At 44.1% G+C, this 17,965-nt stretch overlaps 1 protein-coding gene across 1 annotated transcript in view; it reads right to left on the reverse strand.

Moving 5' to 3' along the window:
• fus (epithelial splicing regulatory protein fusilli) overlaps positions 1–17,965 on the reverse strand; it is a 422,179-nt gene that overhangs the window by 239,383 nt on the left and 164,831 nt on the right. The window contains exon 3 of the mRNA XM_080277953.1: positions 14,834–15,050. Coding sequence (XP_080134079.1) covers positions 14,834–15,050 — 217 coding nt within the window. The remainder of the gene's footprint in view (positions 1–14,833; positions 15,051–17,965) is intronic.

A 17,965-nucleotide genomic window follows, 5' to 3' on the forward strand; every position in this document is an offset into this window, starting at 1 on the left:
TACTCCAGTTCTGCCTTCATCTGCCGTCTCTCCACCTTGTAACAATAGATTAAAGTCAGCATATGATGCTATATATAGTCACGAAGAGGTGCTGTGGAAGGGATGGATAGCCACAGTTTTCTTTTTCTGCCATTGAGCTACGTGAAATAAGCTGGAAGAGGACGAAAATGTGGCCTAAGTTAGAGCAAAAACAGTATAGACTGACAATCACTTCCCCATCGTAACTCTGATTTAATAATAATAACAATAATAATAATAATAATAATAATAATAATAATAATAACAATAATAATAATAATATATTATTATTACTATTATTATTACTACTACTACTACTACTACTACTCCTACTACTACTATTTATTTTTTGTAGGAAGAAAGAGGGATTCAGGAACATTTTTGCCTTCTCATCCCTTGTTCTTCCTGCAAAACCATGTCTGAATTATGAGAAGAATCATGGGTGTTTGTCAACCCAGCAGACTTGCGACGAATTCCCTGTTGTTCCTAATATATATAATTTTTTTTCTCCAGGGCGAACAGATGAGGCTCGAACCTTCTGCTCTCCCATTTCCTACGCCTTCTTGCAATAGTTATGACGGGGACTGATTGTAAATAACGTTGTGTCTCTCAGCTCTCAAAGTCCTAAGAGTCGTAAAATGGGGAAGGGCTTTGTAAAATTTCCTTGTTGTCGGAGATACGCAAAGAAATATTAAAAGAATGTGTTTCAGAGGCAACAGAAATGATAAATGGCTCGATTCAACCCGAGATTGATATGGGGAAGGCAAACCCCCCAATTCTGACATCATTACTCAAACACACAAAGGAAAATAAAGGAATTGTGATCTTTCTATGTCGATGTTGATTGCGTATGTAAAGTAGAATGTAGTCTAATATTTCCTATCCATATTTTTTCTTCTTTTTTCTTCCCTTTCTTCTGGTTTTCATAGATTAAGGGCTTGTCTACACCTTGGCGTACTCAGTTTTAATATACGAATCCCAAGTCGCGGCCAAGACTACGCCTAGCGACGCCGTGGCTGGCTGAGTGGTGCTTGGAGCCGTATTCATAAATTTTCTTCATCACAAACTGCGTGTTCGATCGTCTGTTCAAGGATTATCTTCGCCCATAAAGCTACCGCGAGCTTCACATTCAGACTCAAGTGAATATGAAAGTGAAGAATATGAGAAAGCAAGATGACGTCTGTAGCAACTCACGGCAACGGAGAATTGGTTTATGGTAAGAATTAGTTAAGATTCTTTATGAAGGCTTCCCCTGGACCAGTTTAAGAACGGTGGAACAAATAAGAGGATGAAAATATGAAACTAATCCAACTAAGGGGCGGCATAACGCTCCTTAAGGATGACTAAACATACGCGCTGTTAAATGCTCCAAGACGCAAGACAAATCATACACATGGCAACTCAAACTACCTGACCGCAGAAGCTAAAAATAGTAGGTTTTATTCAGGCCTGACTGAAGAGGAAGGGAGGAAAAACAGCTCTGGTATCGGCGACAATATGGATGCTGTATTCCGGAGTAAAGAAAATGGCACCAAATTAACACGTAGCATTTATAACACAAACTGCCATACTATTTCCATCTGCGATTCGGCTTTAAACACTTCTAAGAGGTCCCCTAATTTGAAGCTAATTTTCAGTCGGTAACAAGAAAAAATAAAGGAGGTAAACATACATTAAAATGCCGTCAGATACAAGAAACAAAATCGCTGACAGCTGAGTGAGGTTGAGTGAGTGGACTGGGTAAGAGAACACAAACCACACCACCACACTATACAAACTTATCACCACACCACACCACACCATACAGCCTTCCTTCCTCCTACCACACAACCCTTACACAACCCTGCCACCACACAGCGAGCATTCTTGTGGCGGGACAACACGCCACACCACCTAGACCCCTTGAACTACACCTGCCCTGAGGGATAGTTGAGCCAGCAGTACAGCAGAACACCCCCACCCCTGACAGCACACCACATCATACCACATAAACCTACCACCACACCACATCACATAATCCTACCACTACACCCCATCATATCACATAATCCCACTACTACACCACATCATACCACATAATCCTACTATCACACCACACCATAACACATAATCCCACCACTAAACCACATCATATCACATACTCCTACCACCACACCACATCATACAACATAATCCTGCCCCCACATCATGCCACATCCCATCATACTACATAACTTTACCACCACACCACATCACAACCCTGTCAACAAACCACACTACCCTATCATATCTCTCATACTGCTGTGGGTTAAAGAAGGCTGGATCTAACCCATCATGTCTGAAAAGCCTCTCCCATGGTGCCGGAAATCATCCAGAAACAGCAAGAAGAAGAAACGGAGGAGGAGGATTTTTACACTGAGATCATGAAAGGCAAGAACTAACCTCCAAAATCCAACAGTTATTTATAAAGCTCATGGTGAGAGCAAAACGTGTCTGGCTCCCCTACCTCGCTGCTAAATGCCCCTTTGGAACGTGGCATGCAGGCTAACCACATACGCTCACAAATAACAAAAAAAAAAAAAAAAGAAAGAAGAGAAAAGGGCGGGGGAGACCTTACATACACCTTCGCCGTCTGTTTGAAGAAAGCGGCTGAGACATGAGTATTGAAGCATTCTCTCTCTCTCTCTCTCTCTCTCTCTCTCTCTCTCTCTCTCTCTCTCTCTCTCTCCCCGTAAATGTTGCAAATCATGTTTTTGGAAACCTTGGCTAATTTTCACAAGCAAACTTACAATAAATTCCCTGTCATAATTGAGATTCACTTTTGCAGGACGAACAAGAAACATGGAAAGTTTCTGTACTCTCTTGTCCTTGTCCATACTAGACTACGAAACGAAATAAACTGCGTGTAAGTGATTTTCAGCCACGGACTCTTGCCTTTTAGCTTAAATACGACGTGGCATCTTTATCAGCCATGCTCAGCTCTCCCACTCCTGCCAGCACACCCAACCCATCCTACAGACCCAGACCCACCACAGTGTCTTGGGAGCCAGGGGTAGGTGCAGTCTGTAGTAAGGTGCAGGCGCCGCGAAGGGCACAGGTGCGGACGAGGTTAACAGACAGGCAGAGATTTTCATGCTGTGATGGCAGAGAGAATTGGGGATTTCAACGCGATAGGTAGAAATTATGGGTGTAGATGTCAATGCGGCAAAGGTAATAAGCAAGTTGGAGATTAGAAAGCAGTCAGTGAGGTATGGGTAGACTTCAACAGGGTACAGGCTTTGAGATGGGCAGCAATAAAGACAGAGAGCGGCAGATAAGCCAGTATGGTAGAAACCAGAAACAGTTAAGAGACAGTCAAGCAGACACAGAGCAGCAGGCAGATATTTCAGAGCAGTAGATATAGTAGGAGACGGGCAGCAACAGAGACAGAGAAGAGCGGGAGAAAATTTAAGTGTAGTCTAATGAGATATGAGTATAGACAGACAGAGACGGGCAGGCAGAGATTTCAAAGTGGCAGAGACAGCAAGAGACAGGTAGCAACAGAAATACAATGCAATATTGTCAGTGATTCCGATGCAGCTGTAGTAGTGAGAGACGGGCAGGCAGACAGATTTCAATGCAGTAGAGCAAGTGAGACGTGGGCAGAGACTTCAACGCAGTAGAGAGAGTGAGCGACGGGTACGCAGGCACGGGAGACTTCAACGCAGCAGAGATACTGAGAGACGAGCAGGCAGGTAGGCAGTCAGCTGAGAATTCAACGCAGTAATGAGAGTGAGAGCCGGGTACTCAGGCAGAAGGGAATTCAACACAGCAGAGATACTGAAAGAGGGGCAGGCAGTCAGAAGAGATTTCAACGCGGCGGTGGCTAGTGATCCAACCAACCCCTCTCGCCTGACCGTTACCTTGGACAACCCTTGGTATTTCCTCGCTCCCGGCCTGTTTCCAAGGCGGGAGGGGGGTTGGTGGGGAATTGGGAAGATGGAAGGGTTAAGACGTTGTGGAAATAGGGAAATTAGCATGTAGGAAGGGGGAAACGGGAAGGGGGAGGTATGAGGTGCTGGGGAATTGGGAAGACGGAGGTTAGGTAAAGGGACTGGAGAAGTTGTGAAGGTGTGGGAAGGGGGAAGGGAAGGTAAAAGTGGATAGCTGAGGAAACAGAGGTTGGGTTGAGGGACTGAGAAGTGGGGAAGGGGATGAGGAAAGGAAGAAAGAGGATGTAGGAGAAGTGAGGAATGGAAGTTCGGTGGAGCTGAGGATGTGGAGATATTTTTAGGTTGGAGATAAGGAGAAACGTGGAGGAAAGACGTGTTGGGAAGCTAAATCTATTATTATGATACGGAAGGATTATTTGCACATGTGAAAGATAGGACAATGAGAGAGAGACTGAGAACGAGCTGAAGGAGGAGGAGGAGGAGGAGGAAAGAGAGAGAGAGAGAGATACAGGGAATCCACAATCCCAAATTTGATCATGAATTATGCAAGAGGCGTAAACAGACAGGGGAGGGAGGGAGGGGGAGGGGAAGAGAGGAAGCCAAGGGAGGACAGAGAGGGGGGGGGCAAGGAGAAGCAGGAGAGGAGGGGGAAGGTAGGGGAGGAGGTGATAAAATGTGTAAGAGAAGGAGAATGATGAAGACAGAAGGGGGAGAGAGACGGGGGAACATGGGTGGAGGGATGAGTGGGAAGGAGGAAAGGAGAGGATAATGGAGGGGAAGAAAGAGGATGGATAGGGGGAGGGGGAATGGAAGGGAAGGAATGGGGGAAGGAATAAGGAGGGGGTGGAGAGAGGAGAGGGTATTGGAAGAGGGGATGGGAAGAGGTTGGAAGGAAGGGTATAATACCGAGGTGCAATGAGGAAGGGAAAAGGGAAATGGGGAGGAAGGGATGGAGATGAGGCTGTGTTTGGAGGGGCAGGGAGGAGGGGGAGGTTAGAAGATGGGAAAGGAAGGAAAAAAGGCTACCGAAGGATCCCCAAAATGGTCAACACACACACACACACACACACACACACACACACACACACACACACACACACACACACACACACACACACACACACACACACTGCAAGATAAACACGCCACACAAGTCCAACAATGGGAGGAAGAATTCGTGACACTCAGAAATACACAAACAAAGGAAATACAAAAAGTAACATATATACACAAAACAAGCCTCTAGCCATGAACAACAACAATGCATAAAACCCAACACCAGAGGAAGATATGTGAGAAAATATAACTGACACGATAAGGAGGATTTTCATTTAATTCTTCATCATACTGGTGAAAAATATGGCAAAATAAAACACCGAAAAATATTTAAATAAAAAAACGTCAAATATTCTGAATCATGAGGGAAGAGGCAGACGTGGACAAATAAAGAATAAAGGAGAGAGATGAAAACAAACGAACTTCGGCTTAAAATGGAGAGAAACTCATAATGGAGAGGAAATTGAGGGAGATAGCCCCAAACTGCTTCCTTGATGCATTGGTGGAGAGGAGGAGGAGGGAGAAGGAAGGAACGTGAAGGAAACGAGAAGGCAGAGGAGAGACAAGGAGTGTGAAGGAAGGAGAGTGAATGAAAGAAGAAGGCAAAGGAGAGAGGAAGAGAGTGAAGGAAGGAAAAACAGGACAGAGGACTCAAAAGATGGGGGCAAGGAAAAAAAATCAAGCAAGATGAGGAGATAAGGCCGTGTGAAGGAAAAAAAAAAAAAGCAGAAGAGTGAAGGAAGGTAGGAAGGAAGGAAGAAGGAAAGCAGCAAAGGAAAGACGAAATTAAGAGGTATGGGCAGACAAAGAGAAGAAAGAAGAAGAATGCAGGATGTACAAAAAAAAAAAAAATTAAGGGAAGATGAAAACACAAAAGGTGGAGAGAAGCAACCAAGACATGAAGATGAGAACAGGGAAGCGAAGGAGAAAGGAGAAAGCAGACAGAAAGAAAGGAATAAAGAAAAATAAAGAAAGGAAGGTGGGCAGAAAAAGACAGAGAAAAGGTGAGTGGGAAAAAGAGAGAAAATAGAGAAAAGAGGGAAGAAAGAAAGTAAAGAAAGTAAGGAGGAAAGAAAAAGAGAAATAATACCGGTGGGGGGAAGAGAAAGCAGACATGGAAGGCTGAATGGAGGGCCAAGAACCAAGTCAGAAATGCTGACGAGAAAGGAAGTACTGAGCAGACGGTGGTGGGGGAGGGGGAGGAGGAGAGGGAAGGCGAGAGGGAGGGGGAAGGGAATGTGGAGGAAGAGGGAGGCGAGGGAGGTGGATATCTGAGAAGGGGAGATGGGAGAGGAAGATAACAGGGAGGAGGGAGGCGAGAGAGAAATGCTGGGAGAAAAATTATGACAAAGAGTGAGAAAAATATTGAGTGAGAGAGAGAGAGAGAGAGAGAGAGAGAGAGAGAGAGAGGGAGAGAGAGAGAGAGAGAGAGAGAGAGAGAGGGAGAGAGAGAGAGAGAGAGAGAGAGAGAGAGACTGTGAAATTATAGTGAGCAAGAGAGATGTGAGAAAGCTATAAAGAAAAGAGGTGTGAAAGGAAGTGAGTGCTGGGGAAGAAGCGTGACGGAGAAGGAGGAGGAGGAAGAGGAGGAGGAGGAGGAGGAGATTGTGAAGAATCATAAAACAAGATAGTGTTCAGGAAAAGGAACGAGAGGGAAACAAAAGAAGGGGAAATTATGAGAGAAGACGCTGTGAAGACGAAGAGGAAAAGGAGGAGGGGGAATATAATGATGAAAAAAACAGAGAAGAGTAAGTGAGAGAAGGAGATTATGCAGGAGCGAGGAAGTAAGAAGAGCGCAAAGTAAGAGGTGCAAAACTATGGCAGAGAAAGAAGAGTAGGAGAGAGAAGGAAGACAGGAGGGAAGAAAAGGAGGGAGGAAGAAATACAGGAGAGAAAAGGGATGAAGAAGACAACATAATGAGAGAGGTGCAACACAAAGGAAGAGAAATAAGGGAAGAGTAGGAGTGGGAAGGAAGGAATATAAGAGAGAAGGAAGGAATACAGGGGGGAAGAAAAATGGGGAAGGAATACGAGAGAGATGTGGAAGACGAAGAGAGAAGGAAGGAGTACTGGACAGAGGAGGGAAGGAGAGAAAAGGAAGGAAGGAATACAGGAGAGAGGAGGCAAGAAAAGCGTAGTGAAGGAGGTGCGGAACTAAGGAACAAGAAGTGTGGAAAAAGGCCCTAGTGAGGCGGGGTCAGGAACCTCTGCCAGTGACCACCAGCACCACCACCCCCACACTCCCCACACACCCATTTACTACTTTACCATCCCTTTCCCCTCCACACACACACACACACACACACACACACACACACACACACACACACACACACACACACACACACACACACACTTCCCCAGTCACATGTTTCTTTTGCCACACTCCTCTTCCCCTTTGGCACTCGGTCTTTCTGTTACATATTTCTCTTTCCTGTTACAAACACCTTCCCCTCCCACAAAACCACCTCCCTTTACTACACACTTCCTTCCCCTGTTACACACGCCTCTGTCAACCCCTTCCCCCTCCCCTTCCCACATTTCCACTCCCGCAGACCTTCCCTTACCCATCAACTCCCTCCCTCACTGTACTCACCCATCTTGCTTTGGCTCCTAAAGTCACCCATTCTCTCATATACTCCCTGAATCCTATAATAACTTCCTCATCCCTCTATTTCCTTACCTCTCTCGCAGTGTCCACTCACCAAACTTCCTCCCTCACGCCTCTACCCCTTCCCTTACCTTGCTGTTCTCTTCCTCACCGCCCTCCCTCCCTCCCTCATTTTCATTCCCTCCCCCAACCCTATACACACGCGTTTACCTTGCAGCTCTTTTCCTCAACCCCCGCAACTCCCCCCTCACCCTCCCCTACCCTTCCCTCTCACTTCCCACTCACCTTCCCCTCCCCTCTCACTCCTATACTCTCTTTTTTACTTTGCTTCCCTTCCTTAACGCCTTCACTCCCTCCCTCATTCCCCTGCTCTCTCCTTCAACGCCCATGCCTCCTATTATGCCTCCGATTATGCATCTCTCTCTCTCTCTCTCTCTCTCTCTCTCTCTCTCTCTCTCTCTCTCTCTCTCGCCTGACACCCACACTCGTCCCTTTCACCGTCGCTTCTCACACGGCCGCATTCTGAAATCTAAGAGAGCCGGAGTGCATGCAGGCTCTGAATTTATGGGACAGTTGTGAGCATTAGATATTCTCAGCCTTCATGCCGCGTTACTGAGTGCATTCACCAGCCAGGGAGGGAAGCCAAACATGCTCCACTTTCAACACGGGTCTCAGGCCATAAATGTCAGAAACAGGGGGGATGAATACACTTTACTCCCTTTCATCTTTAAAACTACAAATGTAAGCCTCTGAATTTCCTGCACTACAAGGAGAATAAATCAACACTGGGAATTTCACAAGGTCTACTTATCAGAGGTTATAGTTATCAGGAATTCTAACAAACTTTTACGACATACATGTCCTCACAACCATTACCTGTTTCTCACCATAGCTTCGTTTTCCGTATTTTGTCACCTAAATATTCACTGATTTCACTGTGTTTGGATGCTGGGTAAGTGAAGACAAAAGCACGTACAGGAAATCTTATATCGAACTTTAAGATTTGATTATAAGCCTGACTCCCGGTTATATTAAGTATAACTGCATGAAATTTCGACGTGACTATACAAATCAGTCTTTTCCTTTTTATACTCCAAGACGATCTAGGTAATAACCGCGTTCCGCGATACGTCAGATTAACTCCGACGTGATCTGGCCTAATTCACTTCGTTTTTAGTTCATTAAGATTATCCACTAAAAACTTACCGTACCAAACTTAGCATTACTGAGGTGACTGACTGGGAGAAAATACAAGAGTTTTCGTTGATCATGGGACGAGGATGAAGGGAGGGGGATGGGAGGGAGGGAAGACCGCCCCCTCCCTCTTCTCCCCCAGCCGGAAGCGAGGGGAAGAGGGACGTGGGTGAATACTTCTCCCTCCACTACCCCCCAACCCCCCTGCTCCATCTCCCCCGCCACCAATCACTGTGGGACGGGCCTGTGGAGCCATTACAGGGCAGGCGTGAATGAGGCTTCTTAGCTTCCCACTCTTCTGACTTATCATCCACCCGCTCTTTCTCTACTCTTCCTACTCCCCTCGCTTCCTCCTCCTCCTCCTCCTCTTCCTACTTCCCTCTCTTTTATCTTATCATCATCCTTCCCTTCCTACTCCTTGGGTCGAGTTAGGAGGCTCCCTTGCACCTCTTCCTTAACGATTTATTTTGCATTATATATTTTTTCTCATTTCAGTATTCTCTTTCTTATAATTTGCGCCTTTTTAAGTGCCGCCATAGGTTGCAAGAATGCCATACAAGAAATATTTTATGGTATACGCAACAACTAACTATGGAGAAGAGAGGTTGTGAGCTGGGGGAAGGGCGGTGTAATGGCAAAGGACAGGGTGACATGGAGGCGACTTGAGACCACACATAGGGGATAAAACCTAGTGGCAATAATATGGACTGATAATGCTACGGAGTCTTCTATTTCGACGATGATATACCTTTCCCTCTTTCTACCCGGTTCATTCCCTCTTTCTCTCTATCCTTCTCCACTGCTTTACTGTCTTTGTACTCGTTTGTATTCCCTCCCGTTGCTCTCTGGTCATTAACAGTTACTTCAAAATTTTCCCTCGCTGTCTAACCCCTCTTATTCCCCGCACTCTATTGCCACTTCCTCTTTCTATCAGTTTCATTTAATACTACCTTTATTCTCTTCCTCTTTTTTGCTCTCTGTCCTCTCTGATTCGTCGCTCCCTTTTGCCTCTTCTTTCCACCCATTTCATTCCACTTTCCTGTCTCCATCTTATTCCTATTCTATGTTCCTTTATGTTTCGTCCTTCCTGATAAACAGTCTATGCCATACCTCTTTGTTATTTCTTCCTTCCTTTTCCTCTCTTATTTTATATTATGCTTCTTCCTTGCTCTCTAATTCCCCTGTTTCTTCCAATACCACTTCCTTGTTGTCTGTTTCCTTCTTCTGCCCCCTGGGCCCTTCGTTCCTCCTGCCCCTCTTCTTTACTCTGTTACCTCCTTTCCCTCTTACACATCCCCCTTGCTCTCTGGTCACTCTTTTTCCTTCTATACCTTCCCATTACCTACGCCAAGGAGGTTATGCTTTTGCCCGCGTTGGTTTGTTTGTCGGTTTGTTTGTTTGTCTGTTTGTTAGCAGGATTACTCAAAAAGTTATGAACGGATATAGATGAAATTTTGTGGAAGGGTGGGCCATGGGCCAAGGAAGAAATGATTACATTTGGGGGAGGATCAGGATCCGGAGTATCCCGCACAATATCTCCAAAATTTCTCAATGAATTTCAATGAAATTTTGTGGAAAGGTGGGCCATGTACCAAGGAAGAATTGATTAAATTTGGGGGTGGATTCGGATCCGGATCCTATATCCACGGACCCGGATCCGGATCTTTTAATGGCAATGACATTGACGGACGTATGCTCTCTCTCGGTGCTTTCGTAGTTGTTCTCTATTTTCTCCTTCTGCTCCCATACCTCCACCTTACTGTCAGTTCACTCTTTATGCCTCCACTCCTCACTCCTCTCTACTCCTTCCTTATACTCCCTCCACCATAAACACTCCCCCCTCCCCCCAATAAACTCTCCCCCTAACCTACACGCTCGGCCTGTCACACCGCCTAGGAATCACAGTCATTATGTCGTGTCGATTACCAAGCCAAGAGACCGTACCGAGGTTTTGTTGGGGGTGGGGGTGGGTTGTTGTCTGGATAAGGAGCCTCCTAACTTCTCCCGTTAAGCTAGGTTAGGTTAGGTTAGGTTTGGATTGGTTGGGTGAGGCTAGGTTTGGTTGGGACTGGTTAGGTTAAGTTTGGTTAGGTTAGGTTTGGTTAGGTTAGGTTTGCTTAGGTTTGGTTAGGTTAGGTTAGGTTAGGTTAGGCTAGGTTAGGTTAGGTTAGGTTTGGTTTGGTCTGGTTTTGGTTTAGTTAGGTTTGGTTAGGTTAGGCTAGGTTAGGCTAATTTTTATCAAGTGATATGTTTCGATGCTAAAGTCACCCAGCTTCTCTTTTTAAGACTAGGTTAGGTCAGGTTAGATTAGTTTTCGTCGAGGGAATGAAGGTTCGATATAGGACTCTCCCTACTCCGGTTAGAACAACAGCACTGTCCATTATACTCCTTCAATACCGCAACATTTTCTTCTTTTAATATTCCTGAGACTATCAAGCAGTATTATTAAGCTCAGAAGACATTATTACATTATCAAAAGTTAAGTATACACGTCCTTCAATCCTTCAGTATCATTTTTTTCCTGAAGTTGAATAAAGTTGTCTGGAGGTAAGAGTAGTAAAAAATAAAAATGAAGGCATAAGTCACCGCACTGAATGGATTGACAAGTATAAAGGAAAGTGTGTGTGTGTGTGTGTGTGTGTGTGTGTGTGTGTGTGTGTGTGTGTGTGTGTGTGTGTGTGTGTGTGTGTGTGTGTGTGTGTGTGTGTGTGTGTGTGTGTGTGTGTGTGTGTGTTTTGCGTGTGCTAAAGCTAAAAGTCAGACGATTACATTCAGCTCACAGAAACCACCAACCACAGCAAAACTGTTCAAATCTACCAGCATAAAAGCTGTGGCATAAAGTATTAAGTATAACAGAACCCCACGCTGCCAAAGGCTTACGCTCACACACGATCAAAACTGCTACGAACGCTCAGAAATCAGACGAAAATGAGGGTGTTTTTCGTAATAGTCGTAGGGAGGGGGTGTGTGTGGGTGTTTTTTTTTTTTTTTACTTCTGTTTTAATGGTGGGTCTTAACTACTGGATTGGCTTGGGGTGTGGGACGGGGAATCGCGTAGGAAGGTAGCGTTACTGTGTGTGTGTGTGTGTGTGTGTGTGTGTGTGTGTGTGTGTGTGTGTGTGTGTGTGTGTGTGTGTGTGTGTGTGTGTGTGTGTGTGTGCAATAAGTGAGGGTGGCAGCAGTGAAGATGAGCTACGACAGTGCAACAGGAAGTGTCCACAAGCCGTGACTGAAGCGAGTGAAGTGAAACCGTTGCAGATTAAACCAAGACGTAAAGTTATTGTTAGTACAGTCTTTGCAGGATATGGAGGAGTTAACGCGTGGACTACGAGAACACCGTCAAACATGGGTGAGGAAAGATGAAGCAGTCAAAAGAAAGTACACTCTCAAGTTTCTGACCGACCCAGGCTTGAGAGAATGCACAGTTCAAGTCAAATAAATCCTATGACCAAACAACTGTACATCAAAACAGTGGCGGCTGGAGGGAGGTGTGGGATTACAGGTGTCCGACCGCCGAGGCCTTCAATAGCGGATGACTTGACTTCTATTATGAGTGGTCTGAGAGGTTATCGAGTGTGCATAGTAATGAGAAATAAAGAACACAGAAAACAGGAAAACTATGGCCTAAAGTGATCTCATCTCCTACGATAAAAGTATTACGCAGATGTACTGTATGCCTGTAAGAAAAGAATAACAAAGGAGACCTGCCCCAACCCACTTCAAACTTTCATAGACTAGCTGATCGGAAAAAAAATTATGACTGTTGAAACGAAGACCAAACAAAGTAATATGTACTCGCATAAAAAAAAAGGAAATCTCAATAGAACTAGACTCACAAAATAAAAGTTAAAGGGAGCAACACGTATCTAGGCAGACAGCGTACAAGGATGATGCAGGAATGGTGGTGGTGATGGTGGTGTTGGTTAATTGTTGTGGTAGTAGTGATCTGTGGAGTTGTGGCGGTGGCGGTGGTGGAGGTGATGATGCAATGGTTGGGTGGTGATGGTTGTCGTGAAGGCGACTGTGATTGATGTGAACCTCGGACGTGTGTAAGTTGTCAGGGCGAGGCGACAGTTCATCATCTGTATCACATGCGGTCTCATTTATCACAAAATTCCCAGCTGTTAACCCAAGCTAACGCAAGTACACACACACACACACACACACACACACACACACACACACACACACACACACACACACACACACACACACACACACACACACACACACTACTCAGCATACGAACACGTGCATATCAAGTGGCAGATCCCTTCTCAGATAACAACCACAGACTTCTCATCCACACAAATAAACATAATATCAACATCTACTGCAATTATCATCACAACGTCGAGCAACACAACATACTATACACCACTGACCCATCTCTTCGTTCGCATTTTCCTGAACCAACACAGGTTTCCTTAAGAATGATGGAGGGGCGAAACGTTGCATAAACCCAGAAAAGATAAAACTGAAGACTGCCACCATTCCCAAGCCAATGAAGGAAGGTCTCAACACAGATATATAAACCAACATACTTGTGTGTAAAATGTCATGATTAAAGAACACAGAGGAACACAAGCACTTCAAATGTGTGTGTTGGTATGATCTGACCCCGTAAAGCCCTTAAAGAAAGTGTCTGGGGAGTATTTGTCACAGAAATAAATGTGGCAAACTTGAAGCGAAATTATTCAAAGTGAAAGACTGGCACCATATCAAAAAGCGTCTGGAGGAAATAAATATGTAAACTGAGGAAATACAGTAGGTTACCATCAAAGTGTGGACACCTAAATATACATAATCTGAAATACACTTGGCTGTTCTCTCTGTATAATTGACGGTGTCTGTAATTCACGGGATTTGTTGTTAGTCTCCTTCACTACGATAACCTCCTCTATCCTTTATTCTTGCTACCATCAGGCCATTTTTCTCGGCTTACCTCCTACAGACCCATGACGCATTTTTATATTGTATTCCTTATATATACAGACGATTTTATCTTTTTTAGAAGAGCATCCTTGTCCTAAAATGCTTAATGAAGGCTTTTTCTAACTCCTCCAGGCCGAATAATCTCCCCTACGCTGAACAAAATCGTCTGGAGAAAGCAAGAATAGAAATACGTCACCTGCTTGAAGGGGCTTAGAGGGGCTACACAGAGCTTCCCTTAACCCTTCAAACCGTCTGGATGGTAGGAAGGTAAAAGAAAAAAAAAACATAGTACTAAACAGGTTGATATTTCAGGTGTAACTAGGACTGGATCGTAATTTTCTGCCTATTCTGTATGCTGTGATAGTAAGTCTTTTAATTCCTACGTATTTTGTATGCTAGGGCAGTAAGGTGTTTTAGTTATCAGGTCATGCACACTTACCTTCGACCAAATATAGGACGTGTGTGTGTGTGTGTGTGTGTGTGTGTGTGTGTGTGTGTGTGTGTGTGTGTGTGTGTGTGTGTGTGTGTGTGTGTGTGTGTGTGTGTGTGTGTGTGTGTGTGTGTGTGTGTGTGTGTGTGTGTGTGTGTGTGTGTGTGTGTGTGTGTGTGTGTGTGTGTGTGTGTGTGTGTGTGTGTGTGTGTGTGTGTGTGTGTGTGTGTGTGTGTGTGTGTGTGTGTGTGTGTGTGTGTGTGTGTGTGTGTGTGTGTGTGTGTGTGTGTGTGTGTGTGTGTGTGTGTGTGTGTGTGTGTGTGTGTGTGTGTGTGTGTGTGTGTGTGTGTGTGTGTGTGTGTGTGTGTGTGTGTGTGTGTGTGTGTGTGTGTGTGTGTGTGTGTGTGTGTGTGTGTGTGTGTGTGTGTGTGTGTGTGTGTGTGTGTGTGTGTGTGTGTGTGTGTGTGTGTGTGTGTGTGTGTGTGTGTGTGTGTGTGTGTGTGTGTGTGTGTGTGTGTGTGTGTGTGTGTGTGTGTGTGTGTGTGTGTGTGTGTGTGTGTGTGTGTGTGTGTGTGTGTGTGTGTGTGTGTGTGTGTGTGTGTGTGTGTGTGTGTGTGTGTGTGTGTGTGTGTGTGTGTGTGCCAAAAATCTTCCTCAAAATCTGCACAAAAAGGATACAATTAAGCATATCGGCGATGCACGTCATATCCTCCGAGTGATAGAACGACTTGAACTCCTTGCGTATGTCGTAGAAGGAGTTATAGTAGTCTGGCAGGGTGAGGTTGCGAGCCAGGGCCTTGGGGTGCACCACTTGTCGCAGGTGAAGTTGCCCGTCCGTCACCATTGCAACGCGTCCTGTGTCTCCCTCTGCGATCTTGGTGAGGATGGCGTCGAACTGGAGGCAGGAAAAGGGAAGGATTATTAGTGAGACGGACACACACATACATACACATCATATATACGGTGTTCCCGGGTTGGACGGATTGCCTTCAGGTGTTTGTAAGGCTGATTTTGAGTAGAGAAGAAAAAATACTGCCGGTATATCAGCATGGGTTCAACATGTAACCATTATGGAGCTACACCTACTGATGACAAGGGTTAATTATGTGGGAGATCATTTTCGCCCATAATGTCCTCAGTAAATAATTGTATATATAGTAAACGGAAAATTAGACCAAGTTGATATAAGAAACTTTACTCAATATTGCCCTCAGCATCGCCTCCCGACGTCAGTATGGCAAGTCCCGACACACCCTGTACAGATACAAGTTATATTTTGAAATTTAAACCAGTTTTTAACTAATCAAAACGGGATGCATCAAAGGTCCTACAGTCCAACTAGTATTACCTCGGCAAAGCTAATCAAACAAAAGGATGTTGGGGACAATCCGAAATTGGAAGGGTAAAGTGTTATTAAACCTATTTTTACCCAAATATTTCAATCAAAACTTGGAACAGAAACAGCTCCGTTTGAGAACACTAGGTGAGTCCAGAATTAAGCAAGGCAACTCAGTAAAAACTAGGTGCTATAAGAACTTAATGTGGGAGCTAATATTCGAAGCTCCTTTACTTTCTATGACTGGGTACAGAATAATGGCAAATCATTATTACCTTACCCACATAAGATACGCTATTTCGTCACAGATACAAGAACCTGCAACATCATGATCGTACACTTTACCTACCACACACCCCTGCCCCTCTACATGGATACAGGCATCGTGCATTGTACTGTCTGCAACAAATTTATCCTCGATCTTTAATAATTCTCTGTGTTTTGGCGACTGCTGGTAATGAGTCACTACAATTTCAGATGTTTAACAGATTATATTCCTTTAACGAATAGAAGAGTAGAAAATACTGAACTAGTCGATTATTCTCACATGATGTGCAGTACAGTATGTCATGCTCTTCGCCCTCTACTTAAAGAATGTTAGGCATCACATTAGTCTCGAGACTTTTTTGGTGGCAATACACGCAATTTGTATACAGCAGACTCTCCCAAGTTTCGTACACATTTCTCGCCTTACATCCCCAAAACCTTTCACACCTATACCTGTGCTTGAAGCTTTGAGTGGGGCCGAGTTCTCTCTAGTGACAGGAAGTGGCGGAATCAAACCCATAGTTGAAAAAGTCTCTTCAGAATGGTACAATATTTTCAGCCCGACTTGGATTTTTAGTATGTGGGGAGTAGAATTAATTGCAACCGGTGAACTGTGGGCTGAAGTTGCCCTCCTCCTGCAGTCCACCATTCTCCTTTTCGTGGAACAGAAGGGAAGTTGAGGGACGTGTGTATAACCGGGCAGATCCTCCGTCCGATCATACCAGTGTCACCACGTGAAGGCATCCCTCTCTAGCACCAATATGTAGGTATAATTTGAGGATAAGCAATAAGTGATGGTACTCGCCCTAAGGATCAGTCGTCCTTAGGGATCCGTAAAATTCTGAAATATGGATTGTGTGCGAGTATAGTAAAGCTGCCAGACCGTCCACGTGAAGCGTGTGCAAACCGACCGCTACAGTACAATCAGGCAAAGTAAAAAATGAATAAATAAATAAATAAAGATAAATAAAATCGCATCACTTATCACACTAAAAATTCTGAAACTTGGGAAAACCATTGTGATATCTGGGCTGCCTTGTGACACAGGACTAAATAGTTTCCCTGATATATATATAAATTTTTTAGCCCTCTGAATAGCATACGTAATACGCAGGGCATCCACTTAATATACGATTATTAGTTATTCATTTGACTCTCGGAAAGTTACTCATGTATTTATCCATCGAATCGCAGTGACACAATACTTCTGTTTAAATGGGTGTACAGTAAATATATACATACATACATATAGAAATACATACATACATACCGGTGTATACATAAACATATATACATCAACACATACATACATGCATACGAAGGAAAAGTGAAAGAAGAAATACAGAGGCGACTTTGCAATGTGGCTCCAGTTCAGATTAACACCTTCATACCGAGGACCTCATTTTCTTTTTTTCTTTTTTTCTAATTGGCAACTTTTTTATTTTTCATTTATTTATTTATTTTTTTGCCAATGTGCTATCATAAGACAAGTAAAATTATCAAATGGGAGCAAGAAAAGGCCGTCCTCGTCCTGAAGGGGTTAATTACAGAGAGAGAGAGAGAGAGAGAGAGAGAGAGAGAGAGAAAGTGAGCGAGCGTGGACAAAGGAACTACAGGTGATAAGAAGCCGACACCAACCAGCCCTTAAGTGGAGAATAAGAATAGCGGCTTCCTGAGTGCCAGTCCCGGAGGCAGGTGACGTCCAGGAGGAGAAAATGGGAGAGAGAAAGTGGGAGAGAATTAAAGAAAGGGTGAGAAAAAAAGGGAAAAATTAAAGAGAGAGAGGATGAAAACAGAAGAGAGTTAAAGAAAGGGTGAGAAGACAAGAAGAAAATAAAGAGAGAGGATGAAAATGGAAGAGAGTAAAAGAAAGGGTGAGAAGACAAGAAGTAAGAAAAAGAGAGAGGATGTAAACAGATGAGAATAAAAGAAAGAGTGAGAAGGCAAGAAGAAAATAAAGAGAGAGGAAGACAATAAGGCCGATAAAGGACAAAAGAACAGAGATTAAAAAAAAGACAAAACATAAGCAAAGGAAATAGAAGAAAATGGAAGAAGAAAGAATAAAAAGAAAGATAAAAAAAGAGAGAAATTAAAGAAACTGGTGAAGAAAAGAAAGAAAGGGAGATCTATTGATAAGAACTTGAGATTACTGTGTATGAGGTGTAAAAAGGAGAGAGAGAGAGAGAGAGAGAGAGAGAGAGAGAGAG

This window comes from Coenobita brevimanus, chromosome 71 (genome assembly GCF_032717465.1).
Source record: "Coenobita brevimanus isolate Jiangsu-jjx chromosome 71, ASM3271746v2, whole genome shotgun sequence".
NCBI classification, from domain to species: Eukaryota; Metazoa; Arthropoda; class Malacostraca; order Decapoda; family Coenobitidae; genus Coenobita; species Coenobita brevimanus.